Raw genomic sequence first — 13,700 nt, 5'->3', positions numbered from 1 at the left:
TCTCTCTCTGTATTTCCCTTTTCTTTTCTTTGGCCCAAGAAATCTTAAAATAAAGATTGGCTTGTTTTTGATAAAAATCGCCTCCAGGCATTGTAAACTAACGTTAATTATTCTAGACATATAGAACTTCGTGTAATTTATTATACAGTATGTTTCACAAAATATTTACGACAATTTAGCAGGGGCCTGTAACCATGGTAACGACTTTTTATTATGGCAGCCACTACAGAAGTCTGACGCTATCGACTTGAAACGGCAGACGTGTTCTTGTTGATTATACACCATATTATTATGTAAACTTTAACAACACCAAGTACATTCCAATAAAGCATGACCTCACAGACGTGCTCAAACATCATTCTTGTGTCTTATAATGTTTATAAGCACTAAATGAATTTTTTGCATTTTTATTTTATTTTATTTTTTTGCAAATGATTGTTTACTTCTGGTGTGATTTGGTGCTGGCCAAATCATACAACAGAGAAGGAAACATAGTTTCAGCTTTTCCCTATTTTTCAGTGTCACTTTAAAATGTAAGAGCAGAATAAAGAAGATTTTATGTCTAAGTTTAAGTTCTTTTCTTGAAACAAGACAATTCATCTTTTCCAAATACCACAGTAGCCAAAAAACTTCATGAAATGTCAAAAAATCTGGTTTCATGTGAGATATGACTCAAAACAATATGTTTTTAAGACTTTTTCGCTTAACAAGATATCCTAGATATATTGTCTAAAAATAAGTTCCTTTATCTCAAAGAAATTTAACTCTTTAGGCGTTTGTGTCTTATTTTAAGTATGATTAGATATTTTTACTCAAAATTAGACAAATGCACTTGACAAGATTTTGAGTTTTTGCAGTCCAGAACCGGGCTGACACAGGTCATGGGCCACATGGCACAGGGATCACACAGCATTTCCACCTGAAACAGAATCATTAAAATTAGAATCAAATACAACAGTTGTTCAGTATGACATCGAATGGATTTTTAAAGAAGGCAATTGGACTTCTTTGGTTTCATGAATATAGGAGGAATGATCTTAAGCCTGGTTCATGCTTCTCCTGCGTCAGTGCGGAGCATAGACTGTACATACTGGACAAACGGATTCCATTGGCTTCAATAACACGTTTGTTGTCTATAATGGGAGGTGGCCACCACCGCCATTTTGACCGTGTCACAGGTTCCGTCCAGCCCAGACAATTCCATAAAAGGGAAGAGAGGAGGAGATGAGGGTGGGGCTGTAAGGCTGGGCTCGAGTGACGACACCCAGGCGAACTAGCTACGAGCTAACCTGAAGCTAACCCTGGCTAACCCAAAGCTAAAGCGGAGGTGGGAGCCGAGCTAACGGATGTAGCCACCTAGCTTCAACCCAACCGGAGCTAACTGGAACACCCATCGACCTGAACCTTACACGGAGTTTAGGTGGAGGTTTTCTGCGCCTGTTCGTGAGAAGTACCTGTATTAAAAAAGTTTTAAATCGGTAAGTTTATAATTTATTTCCGTAATGAAAACATTTTGCTTTGAGCAAGTTTTCAGTACAGTTTTTTTCGGCGCTATCACTCCTGAGTCGCACCAGCCATTAAATGTATCATGAATAAGAGAAAATATATTTAAGTCGTATTTTGGGGGGACATTTTATTATCTTTCTTACAAAATCTGAGACCAAGCGTTTCACATTGCAACACAAGCACCGGTAACCATAACAGAATGAACAACAGCCAGCAGAGGAGAGGATGGCGGTGTTTCAAACCCTCCCGGCCGGCGAGGAGAGCTCATTCCTGGGCTGGAGCCGGCCCTCAGCACCCCGCCACAGGCTCTAACAGATGCTGGGGGTGTTTGAAACCCTCCCAGCGGGACAGGGGAACTCATTCTTGTGTGGGTCGGAGTCGGCCCGCAGCAGCGTGGTGTAGCCTACATATTTTGTTATATAAGTCGCTCCGGAGTATAAGTAGCAGGACCAGCCAGAAAATGTAAAAAAGTGCGAGTTATAGTCCGGAAAATATGGCAGTTATTAGTATTCGAGCTAAATTAGCAGCGTAAATACATTTCATATATTTCCAAAATGTTATACTTGTTTGTATCTTGTACAGCCAACTAGTCTTTATTCTGGACTCAGTACAATTTACCAAAAGTAAAGAGACATTCTACAGATGAAGTAAGCACAAGATAACTTACTGGAAGACACGGAATTATCATCAGAACCAGAACAAGAGAGCCTGATAACAGTCATGTGAAAATAACAGTTAAAAAGTATGTATGTATAATAGAAATAAAATATATTAGAATTAGTGTAACTCACTGTGATCCAAACAATAAATCAGCCATAGCTGATTAGTAAATATGACATGAGGTCTTGGAGTTTTTAATTTTCATTTTTTTCTTAGATCTGTTTCAATGTCACCATGGCAGCCTGTGTGTCTCCAACATCAGCTACACAACGCAGCAAGTGTAAGTTCCACATACCTGTCTCACCACTTCATGTATGGTTTTGTACTTTAAACAATTATGACAAACCTGTTATTTTTTCTCCATAGCCATTTGGATAATTGGAGACAGCTACGTGAGGCGTGGTGCCCAGAGAGCTGCAGAGACAACCTTGGCCTCCCTGACGTCTGTCTCCTGGTTCGGTTGGGGCGGACCATCGACATACATACATGTGCCGACACTTTGCGCCCTGTTTTATAAAATGTAGTGTTAAAAATAAATGTTTTTGCTCAATTACTGGAATTTCTTTGGTTAAGACAAAAGTGAGGAATAATCATTTACAAGTTATTTGTACAACAGGCCCATTTTAAATCCCAACAGTTTCTTAGCAGACAATAGAAATGTGTTCTTTACTAACTTTACTTGGTTTAAAAATCTTACTAAAATAGTGCCGTATTGCAAAACCCAATCATACTTGTTATGTAAACATTAGCTTTGTAGATATTTTTTACAGATATGTATTTGTGTGCAACAAATCCAAACTTAAATAATTTGTCATTCTTTATTGAAAAACAACAAAATACAGTTATACAGAAGTGTGGGAAAATGATAATGTGAAAGTATTGCTATTTAAATGTAATCCTATTTATCTTTAAAAAGAAAAACTCTAAAAATGTCCTGTACAGCATCATGACAGAAGAATGGTGGTCTGTCTGTCAGAATGTGCTGAACAGATTTGCTCTTTGAAGAGGAGTGTCATGTTTGGAGGAAGGTACTTAACCCAAGGCATGCAGAATACAACACTGACCAAAAACTGATGGAAAAAATGATTTATTTATAAGGAGGAACTTAAGGTGCACAGATAAGTCTGTGGTTGGAACTGCAACAACAGCTCAGCATCTGGAGGAGGAAGAACACAGGTGAGCATAGGTTCTGGTTTCAAAATCCATTGTAGGCAGGCAGAGGTGTTCAGCAGACTTACTGTGGTGGGTGTATGTGTTGGCTGGAGGAGGGAGAGGTAGAGAGCCGGGGGAAGCGCAGGAGAGGGAGCAGAGGTGGAGAGAAGCGGGGCGTCCTGGTGGATGGGGCACTGGGTGAGATGAGAGGTGGGTTATGGAGGGTGGTGATAAGGTCCGTGTGTTGAATATCCAAATCCTGGAGTAGAGTTCAGTATCCAATGAGGTCGACAGGAATCCTGAAGAATGGTAAATCCAATATAAGAGCAAAAACACTACGAAATAACATTAATCCTAGGAACACTAGAGGTAACACGAGTGGCTGGTTACTACCAAAACTGAGGCAATCTTCTGGCGTCAAATTGTGTCCTCCATCCACCTTAAATAGGAAAGCACCCCGCTGATCGCTGATCAGGAACGGCTGGGGTGGAGTCACCAGAACCATGAAGAACGTGTCTCCAGAGACAACCCGGGTCCTGGTACCGATCAGGAAGCAGACCTTATCACCCAGAGCTGCCAGGTCACGCTCAAAGCCTTCATGTTCACGCTGCAGAGCCTGAACGCTGGCCAGGTGGTGGCCGTAGTTGTCTGTGTTCAGGGCCTGGTTCTTCTCCTCGATCCACTCTTTGGTCTCATCAGCGTCTCTGAGAAGACATCAGAACTCCGTCTGAGTGTGGGTCCAAACTCTACTGACCCGTAAGCGGCGTATAAGTGTGCGGGGTACCTGTGGAAGCGCTGCACCTCATGGGCGCTGCCCAGCATGTTGCTCCGGTCTTCAGCCAGCTGTTGCAGCAAGCGCCAGCGGTTGTTCAGCTCCTGGAGAGAAACCAAACCCAGTGAGATGAAGGTGGACGCCAGCGGGCTGGACGCCGGACGAGGAAACCTGGAGACGGATCGCTCAGACAGGAAGGGAAGAGCTTCCTCTTACCTTGATGGAATTAAAGTTAGCCGTCGTCTGAACGCCCAACCGTACGGTCTGAGGTCAAAGGTCACAGGAAACACACACCAGTCAGCAGTCATACAGATGCATAAAGATAACTGTAGCCATGGCAACCAGCTGACATGTCCCCACTTTCACCAGCACCTGGTGCCTGCCGGGTCACCTGAATTCCTGTGTGATTTCAGCACGGTCGGCCGTGACTGCGGCCATCAGAGGTGACCTCTGATCAGCTGAATAAACTCACCTTCTAGGGTGACGCCGTCTTACCCCGGGTTTCCACGGGAGCCGTCAGCAGCATGTTACTGCAGCAGCACGTCTTGCTCGCGTAAGCTGCTGCTCGGCCCTTCCTACGAGACGCGAAGCAGCAGGGGAGCAGCTGTCACCGACCGAGCACGAAGTCACACGAGCGACTTCGTCAGTAAACACAACAACAAGCAGGAGAAAACTACAACATGGTTTGCGTTTTATGTTCTGTCCGTTTTATAATCGCCAATACGGACCTGAAAAACAAAGGAGACCGCTATCTAGGTGATAACTTCTCACGGGGCCGCTCAGTTAGTAACTTTTTGGAAAGTAAAGCAACCGGAAGGCAGTACGTTCTTTATTCTGAAAAGCTCGGTAGCTTCTCTCAATTTCCGCGTCCGATTTCCTGTCTTTCCTTCCCCAAAAATGTCGAACTTGACCCGTTTCAGAGGCGTCGCGCGTAGAAAATAGAACCGGCGCGTAAAGGCCGCGACATGCTGCTCCTGAGACGCGGCCGACTCGAGCTGCCGACGGCTCCAGTGGAAAAGGTTCTGTTGACCACAGCGGTTCCTATCAGCAGCTATGACGTGCTGCTGCAGTAACGTGCTGCTGACGACTCCTGTGGAAAGCCGGGGTTAGAGTCGGCTTCATCCTGTAAACAAACAAATGAGTGGTAACAAAAACACCACGTCTGGTTCTGGTGGAGGCGGAGGACAACACGCACCTTTCCAGGAGCAGAACCCAGATGTTCTTGTTGCTACAAACAGAGACGAGCAGAGTTAACAAACCAGGAAGTGAGAGGGACCAGCTGCTGCAGACAGGTGACGCTCACCTGAGCCTGAACCATAGGAGCCTCCTCAGCCATCAGACCTTCTGACTCCAGTTCACATGCCACCTTGTTGATGTCCCTCAGGCGGGACTCGTTGGCCTTCAGGTCCTGCAGGACAAAAGCACCTGCTGATTATCACCTGAGCTGATCTGACAGCTGCTGCTGGAAGACGGAGAGGAGGAAAAGTCCGACCTTCTGGAAGTCGTCAAACTTCTGCAAGACCTCGACCTGCTCCAGGTCCGACCCGTCTCTCCATCCTCATTCAGCTAAAGACGCGAGTTCAAGTAAAACAACCTAAAGTCACACAAACACAAAGCAGGTGTGGAGATGTTCGCTCTGAGCTGGAGGTCGTTCCTCGGCTGTGAAGGGCACACGAACCTTGTTGGTGCTGTTGAGCAGCGTGAGGATGTCGCCCTTCTTCATGGTGACCTCTCCAGGACTCTTCTCCTGGTAGTCGTACAGAGCCAGAACCAGCTCCTTCCCGGTCTCATCGTCAGTTGGAGCCACTTGTTGCTGTCGGGTTAACAGGTCTGGTGTTAGAACGTGGTGGATAAGAATGTTCTGACGGGCCGAGGGTTCTGAACCAGCGAAGTGACCTGGACCCAAACAAAGTGAGCCAGAACCTGCAGACACCTCAGAAACATGTCAGGACCAGGCCTGCTCTACCTTCCTCCATTATGGTCTCTCCTTTCTGGGTGACAGCCTTGATGCGAGGTTCATGACCTGTGATCTCAGCCTGCAGAGCCTCGTGCTTCTTCAGCAGGTTCTGGACACCAATCAGGTCCTTCCCTGAGGACACATGTTAGAGTTCAGCATTATGCAGTAGACAGACCAGTTTAACCCAGGGGTTTCTTTCTTCTACAATCTGCTCTTTAACTGTATTATTTCCTGCTATTTCAGCTGTTAACTTTATTTTTTCTGTAAGTGTTTTTCTCCCCAGAAGAAGCTACAACGATGTTCTGCTGAGCTGTGGTGGTCTCATGGAGGGGGCCATCGTCTAGCACACTGCTGCTAACCACTTAATCATTCTCCCTCTCCTGATAATAACATTTTACTTTCTTTGATGTAGGATGTACTACTGCTAGTTTACCCGTTTAATTATAGATTCACTAGGATAAATACAATAAAGTTTATCTCTCGCCAAATAGAATATTTACTAAGAAATCACAATGTAACGTGTGTGTGTGTGTGTGTGTGTGTGTGTGTGTGTAAAAGCCATGTGTAGTGTTTATTTATAAAGCATATGTTGTTGGATTTTATCCAGAATCGAAACTTTGAAAATATATAGTTTAATTACAGTTTGATTTATTTGACATCTGTATAATGTTTATTATTTTGGTTTTTCCCCCTAAATACCTAACGTTTTAGTTAACATGAATATTAGTCATTCATCCCAATACATGAAGTTACACATTTTAAATTTTAATAGGGGAAGACTGCAGGAGGGAGCAGTAAAATACAGGGGGTCCCCTGCAAAAACTAACTTTATGAGTCTGATGAAACTTGCTGGTATTCCCGCTGCTTCTTCGGTAAACAGCGCCAACAAAAACAAAGAAACTTAGGATCTTGTCGGCGTGGCGGTGGGATTTAAGGGAAACGCTGTATGCCCTATAGACTTCTCAACGAGCTGCAGTATTTCTCCGGTCAGATCTGTCTCCGAGTTCCACTAGCGGTCAGCCCGCAGCAGCGAGGCGCCGCATCGGTCAGCCTGCCCGGCCTGACCGCTGGAGATTACCGGATGAAAGAATGGAGCACAGAAGTGTCCCCCCAAGCGGCGCGCCCCGTCATATTTCAACCCATTTTTATCTTAAATGCACTGGGTTTTACCCTATTACCCATCTAAATATGCCGTATTAATTATTTTACCGTATTTTACATTTAAATTTCATGGTTAAACAGTACATGCTACATGTTAAACTGATAGTTAGCTAGCTACTTCGGTAAACTCAGCTAGTTTAAAGGCAGCAGTGACATAAAATACAAATATAGATTTTAACTTACCGAAAAAAATGAAGTGGAGACTCCTTGGACGCTCTATTAGTGCAATTAATACCACAGCAAGTCATTTTGTCCAACAATTGCACCAATATTATCCAAAACAGAATTCACAAGCACAGAGACTCAAAATCCCGACACAGTTTCCAGGAGAGACCGAGGCTGTACTGAGGCCTTTCCACGGAGCTAGCTCTGTGGTCACGTGGGTCTGAGGCGGCGGTCACGTGTGTCGGATGCTCATTAATTATACAGAATTTTTGGCTTTCAATACACTTAAACAGAAGAGTGAGAAAAAAATTCACCCCCCTCAGAGTTGTCATGAGTATAAACTAGATAATTTAGACAAAAAACCATTTTTTGAACCAGGCTGTAAACATGTTTATTTCTGCTGTGAAAATGGCATTTTTAACATGGGAGTCAATGAGGATTTGCTCGCTTCTGGTACCAGCCCCCAGCGGATGAGGGTGGAACTGCAATTTTTCTTACTTCCGGGTTGGGACCATTTTCTGAGCGGCATTGTGGGGGCTTGGTGCGGAGACACGCAACTCCATTATCCGTCCTTGCGTAGGGCCCCAGCAGGCACGCAAGTACGCACGGAGTCGAGCCTACTTTTTTAAACATCTGTTTAACGAGATGGACAGCGCAAGCTTCTGATTGGTCAGGATGCTGTTGTCGTCTACGGCGCCGCCATTGCGACTCAAAAACAAAGAGCCGAGAATAACAAGCGACAGACACGGAGAAACTTGAAGAACACCTCGCAAAAAAACTCTAAAAACATGAACGTTTTTATTCCCCATGACTGGAGGAGTGAAACGATGCACAGCAAGCGTTTTATTTGTAGACGGAAATGACAGGAATCATGGGTTTAGAGGTGGTGAGCCCATGAAGAGGTGTAGGAGAATGAGACAAATTTGTCTGTTAAAAAGTAGGGATGAGCCGGATACTCGTTTCAGACGAGTATCCGGTACGGATAAAGCGTTTTTGACGAGTACGAGCATGACACGAGTAAAACTGGTAAATATCTGTAATCGTGCTGAAGGAAAATCCTCATTGGGTAACTGACTGTCTTCACGCTCTGTGATTGGCCAGTCACATAGAGCGCCCGCCCCTCCCTACACACAAAACTCTCTAGCCGGCCGGGAGCGCAGTCCGTCCGGTTCATCCACGCACACACAGACAGTAACGGATCTCGCTGTGATTGCTTCATTGTTGCTCAAGTTTCTTCAGTTTTCCCAAGGTTTTCTTCAGCTCGCCTCTTTTTCGGTTGAATATTTAAAGTGACTTTTGTCGTAACTTACATGGTGCATTTGACAAGACAGAGCTTACGTGCTGCATCAGTCACTCACTACCTCCGCTCCGGTCGGGTTTTTTATTTTATTTTTTTTACTCCCTCTCTCTCCCTCTCTATCTCTCTCAGACACACACACCTTAATCAACATTGTTTTGTTTAACTTTGTGTGGCAAAATGCCAAGAACGTTAAGAAAAAAATCAGTTTAATCAAATTAAAATAAAAAATATATATATATATATATATATATATATATATATATATAAAGTTGTGTCTGGTTCTAGCATTTAATATTTCCTAGTTCCTACTGCATGAGTTCAGATGTATTAATCCATGCACTTAAATATTAATGTTCTGATTTTATTGAAACACTTGTTCTGAAATAGTTCTTTTACTATTGTGATCAAAAATATTTAATCTCTATTCTGAGGCTGCTCTGTAAATAGTTTTCAAATAAACAATACACATATCAACTTATGATCATTCCATATCAATTTCAGACTTAAAATAATGTATTGATGTAAACCACACTCACTTCCGCTTAAACCACGCCCACTTCCGGGTTATGCCACGCCCATTCCGAGTACAGATACAGATAATTTAGTTGGTTGAACAGATACAGATAGTGGTGTACTCGCTCATCCCTATTAAAAAGTCTCTTATGTACAAAAAACACAATATCATCATACTATTTTGGACCGATACATGACAGGATACCACAGAACAGCTCTCCGCCCTCTGCTGTCCAGTCCGGGAATTGCTTTGCAACGCTCCCCAGGAGACGGTGAAGTATGAGAGCTAAACGTCTCCGTCCGTGCGTGTCTCTCCCTGTTGGAGCTGGCAGAGAAGCATGAATCAGGCTTTATTGTAGCTGTCAATTGTTGCTTGATGAGCAGAAACTGTCACCTTCAAAACATCTCCTCTGCACAGGTGCTTCTTTGTAATTAGGAACAGGAATAAAGTTATAGAGGTCAGCAGGTAAAAGATCAGCTTAAATTAATTTTACCATTAGAAAAAAAGAATGTTGTGTAGGCGTGAGATCACCAAAGATGATAGGGTCTTTTAAATCTTACTTTCAGATAAGCTGATGACGTTCTTATCGTGGTGGAGGAGTTTGAGTGCCCTAATGATCCTAGGAGCTATGTTGTCTGGGGCACTTAGTGCCCCTGGTAGGGTCTCCCATGACAAATTGGTCTTAGGTGAAGGGTGAGACAAAGAACGGTTCGAAGGATCTTTCATGGCGGTTAAAACGAAGAGTCGGAGTACCCGGCCCGGAGGGTTACCGGGGTCCCACCCTGGAGCCAGGCCTGGGGTTGGGGCCCGTGAGCGAGCGCCTGGTGGCCGGGCTTTCGCCCATGGGGCCCGGCCGGGCCCAGCCCGAACCGGATACATGGGCTCGTCCAACTGTGGACCCACCACCCGCAGGAGGAACATGAAGGGTCCGGTGCAATGCGAATCGGGTGGCAGACCAAGGCGGGAGCCTTGGCGGTCCAATCCCCGGACAAGAAAACTAGTTTTTGGGACATGGAACGTCACCTCGCTGGTGGGGAAGGAGCAGGAGCTTGTGGCAGAGGTTGAGCGGTACCGGCTAGATATAGTCGGACTCACCTCGACACATTGCATTGGCTCTGGAACCCGAGACCTGGAGAGGGGTTGGACACTCTACTTTGCTGGAGTTGCTCCGGGTGAGAGGCGGAGGGCTGGGGTTGGCTTTTTGTTAGCCCCGAGACTCTCTGCCTGTGTGTTGGGTTTACCCCGGGGGACAAGAGGGTAGCTTCCTTGCGCCTTCGGGTCGGGGAACGGGTCCTGACTGTTGTTTGTGCTTATGGGCCAAATATCAGTTCAGAGTACCCACCCTTTTTGGAGTCCCTGGGACGAGTGCTAGATAGTGCTCCATCAGGGGACTCCATTGTCCTGCTGGGGGACTTCAGTGCTCACGTGGGCAATGACAGCTTGACCTGGAGGGGTGTGATTGGGAGGAACGGCCCACCTAATCTGAACTCGAGCGGTGTTTTGTTATTGGACTTCTGTGCAAGCCGCAGTTTGGCCATAACGAACACCATGTTCGAACATAAGGATGCCCACCGGTACACTTGGTACCAGGGCAGCCTAGGTCACAGGTCGATGATAGATTTTGTAGTCGTATCATCTGACCTGCGGCCGTATGTTTTGGACACCCGAGTGAAGAGAGGGGCGGAGCTGTCAACTGATCACCACCTGGTGGCGAGTTGGATCAGATGGCAAGGGAACATGCCGCGTAGACCTGGCAGACCCAAACGCATAGTGAGGGTCTGCTGGGAACGCCTGGCAGAAGAACCTGTCAAGACGGTCTTCAACTCCCACCTCCGGCAGAGCTTTGACCACGTCCCGAGAGCAGTGGGGGACATTGAGTCTGAGTGGGCCTTGTTCCACTCTGCGATTGTCGAGGCGGCTGTTGCTAGCTGTGGTCGTAAGGTGGCCGGTGCCAGTCGTGGTGGCAACCCCCGTACCCGCTGGTGGACACCAGAGGTTCGGGGAGCCGTCAGGCTGAAGAAGGAGGCCTACAGGGCGTGGCTGGTCTGTGGGTCTCCGGAGGCAGCAGACAGGTACCGGATAGCCAAGCGCGGTGCAGCAGTGGCAGTTGCCGAGGCAAAATCTCGGGCGTGGGAGGAGTTTGGTGAGGCCATGGAGAAAGACTATCGATCGGCTCCAAAGAGGTTCTGGCAAACTGTCCGGCGCCTCAGGAGAGGAAGGCAGCAACTCGCTCACACTGTTTACAGTGGGGATGGGGAGCTGCTGACGTCAACTGAGGCTATAGTCGGACGGTGGAAGGAATACTTTGAGGAGCTCCTCAATCCCACCAATGCGCATTCCGAGGAGGAACCAGAGCTGGGAGGCCTGGGGATGGACTGTCCGATCTCGGGGGCAGAAGTTGCTGAGGTAGTCAAACAACTACACAGCGGCGGAGCCCCGGGGGCGGATGAGGTTCGTCCTGGGTATCTCAAGGCTATGGATGTTGTAGGGCTGTCATGGTTGACACGTCTCTACAACATTGCGTGGTCATCGGGGGCAGTTCCTAGGGAGTGGCAGACCGGGGTGGTGGTACCCATCTTTAAGAAGGGTGACCTGAGGGTGTGTTCCAACTATAGGGGGATCACACTCCTCAGCCTCCCTGGAAAGGTCTACGCCAAGGTACTGGAGAGGAGGGTCCGATCGATAGTTGAATCTCAGATAGAGGAGGAGCAATGTGGTTTTGTCCTGGCCGTGGAACTGTGGACCAGCTCTATACCCTTGCAAGGGTGATGGAGGGGGCATGGGAGTTTGCCCAACCAATCCACATGTGCTTTGTGGATTTGGAGAAGGCTTATGACCGTGTCCCCAGGGGCACCCTGTGGGGGACACTCCAGGAGTATGGGGTGGGTGGCTTTCTGTTAAGGGCCATTCAGTCCCTTTACCAGAGGAGCGTGAGTTTGGTCCGCATAGCCGGTAGTAAGTCGGACCTGTTCCCAGTGAGGGTTGGACTCCGCCAGGGCTGCCCTTTGTCACCGGTTCTGTTCATCACTTTTATGGACAGAATTTCTAGACGCAGCCGTGGTGTGGAGTGTGTCGAGTTTGGTGGCAGGAGAATCTCGTCTCTGCTTTTTGCGGATGATGTGGTCCTCCTAGCTTCATCCAGCTCTGACCTTCAGCTCTTGCTGGGTAGGTTCGCGGCCGAATGTGAAGCGGCTGGGATGAGGATCAGCAGCTCCAAATCTGAGACCATGGTTCTCGACCGGAAAAGGGTGGCTTGCCACCTCCGGGTCGGGGGAGAGGTCCTACCTCAAGTGGAGGAGTTCAAGTATCTCGGGGTCTTGTTCACGAGTGAGGGTAGGAGGGTTCGGGAGATCGACAGGCGGATTGGTTCGGCGTCTGCAGTGATGCGGACGCTGAGCCGATCTGTCGTGGGGAAGAGGGAGCTGAGCCAGAAAGCCAGGCTCTCGATTTACCGGTCGATCTACGTCCCAATCCTCACCTATGGTCATGAGCTTTGGGTAATGACCGAAAGAACGAGATCGCGGATACAAGCGGCCGAAATGAGTTTCCTCCGTAGGGTGGCCGGGCTCAGCCTTAGAGATAGGGTGAGGAGCTCGGACATTCGGGAGGGACTCGGAGTAGAACCGCTGCTCCTCCGGATCGAAAGGAGCCAGTTGAGGTGGTTTGGGCATCTGGTCAGGATGCCTCCTGGACGCCTCCCCGGGGAGGTGTTTCGGGCATGTCCTGCCGGCAGAAGGCCCCCGGGTCGACCCAGGACACGTTGGAGAGGTTACATCTCCAATCTGGTCCGGGAACGCCTTGGGGTCCTGCCGGAGGAGCTGGTGGACAAGGCCGGGGAGAGGACAGCCTGGAGCTCCCTAGTTGGGATGCTGCCCCCGCGACCCGGACCCGGATAAGCGGAGGAAGACAAAGACGAAGACGTTCAGCAGCTGAAACTGGGGGTGAACTGGCAGGAACTCAACCGCAGAGAGAAAATGAATACCTGCTAGGAACAAAATATAACAAACAAACCAAAAACTCCATACTGCTGGGATTCAACAATACAGCTTATCTGTGCAAAAACATATCAAAATGATTTTAGTTTTAAGATATTTTACGTTTTTCTTCAATGTAACATCAACCTATCAAGAAATTTGTCATCAAATATATTTCAGAAAACTGAGAAGGTTGCATATGCATTTTGCATGTTGTAACTTTTACACTGAACTTTATCAAGTGTTCACTTACATAAATGTTAGAATATCACCTTAGGTCCCGTTCATGCAGACTCTAAGGGATAGATAGTAACATACATGTAACAGTAAATGAAACGGTGCCTGACTGTTTAAAGTCCATTTACAACTTAGTGTAGCATCCTGTATGTTGGGGGTCAAACTTCAAAGATAAAGAGCTTCGTCTGTGTATACTTAGGCCCCGTTCATGCAGGCTCTAAGTAACATTTAAATGGGTGTCCAATAAAAGGAAGGCTCTTCATGTGTTATGTTCTGTCTGCAAATATCAGAAAAATGTTCAT

At 46.9% G+C, this 13,700-nt stretch overlaps 1 protein-coding gene and 1 long non-coding RNA gene across 2 annotated transcripts; both read right to left on the bottom strand.

The window, feature by feature from the left end:
• Positions 1–2,965: 2,965 nt before the first annotated feature.
• On the bottom strand, positions 2,966–5,684 carry LOC129164269 (uncharacterized). The gene is made up of 8 exons (XM_054743799.2): positions 5,583–5,684; positions 5,394–5,498; positions 5,286–5,318; positions 4,307–4,354; positions 4,103–4,194; positions 3,712–4,022; positions 3,405–3,617; positions 2,966–3,322 (listed from the first exon to the last, which is right to left on the bottom strand). Exons 2-8 carry the CDS (start codon positions 5,424–5,426, stop codon positions 3,258–3,260), a joined length of 795 nt encoding a protein of 264 aa, XP_054599774.1. The 5' UTR covers positions 5,427–5,498; positions 5,583–5,684; the 3' UTR covers positions 2,966–3,257.
• An 82-nt stretch (positions 5,685–5,766) lies between these two features.
• Positions 5,767–7,914, bottom strand: LOC139069607 (uncharacterized). Its single transcript, XR_011520279.1, has 3 exons — positions 7,392–7,914; positions 6,057–6,179; positions 5,767–5,903 (listed from the first exon to the last, which is right to left on the bottom strand). It is a non-coding gene; the product is annotated as an uncharacterized lncRNA (long non-coding RNA).
• Between the last annotated feature and the right edge of the window lie 5,786 nt (positions 7,915–13,700).

This window comes from Nothobranchius furzeri, chromosome 4 (assembly GCF_043380555.1).
Source record: "Nothobranchius furzeri strain GRZ-AD chromosome 4, NfurGRZ-RIMD1, whole genome shotgun sequence".
NCBI classification, from domain to species: domain Eukaryota; kingdom Metazoa; phylum Chordata; class Actinopteri; order Cyprinodontiformes; family Nothobranchiidae; genus Nothobranchius; species Nothobranchius furzeri.
Note: the sequence above shows the minus strand (reverse complement) of the source record. Positions and strands in the feature narration are given on the sequence as shown.

Bases quoted from the DNA above. Each gene is read 5' to 3' on its own strand.
- LOC129164269 (XM_054743799.2), bottom strand. From the start codon at position 5,426: ATGGCTGAGGAGGCTCCTATGGTTCAGGCTCAG. The intron at 4,355-5,285 runs GTGCGTGTTGTC...CTTTGACCTCAG, and splicing joins TGGGTTCTGCTCCTGGAAAG to ACCGTACGGTTGGGCGTTCA. The intron at 4,023-4,102 runs GTACCCCGCACA...ATGTCTTCTCAG, and splicing joins GAGGTGCAGCGCTTCCACAG to AGACGCTGATGAGACCAAAG.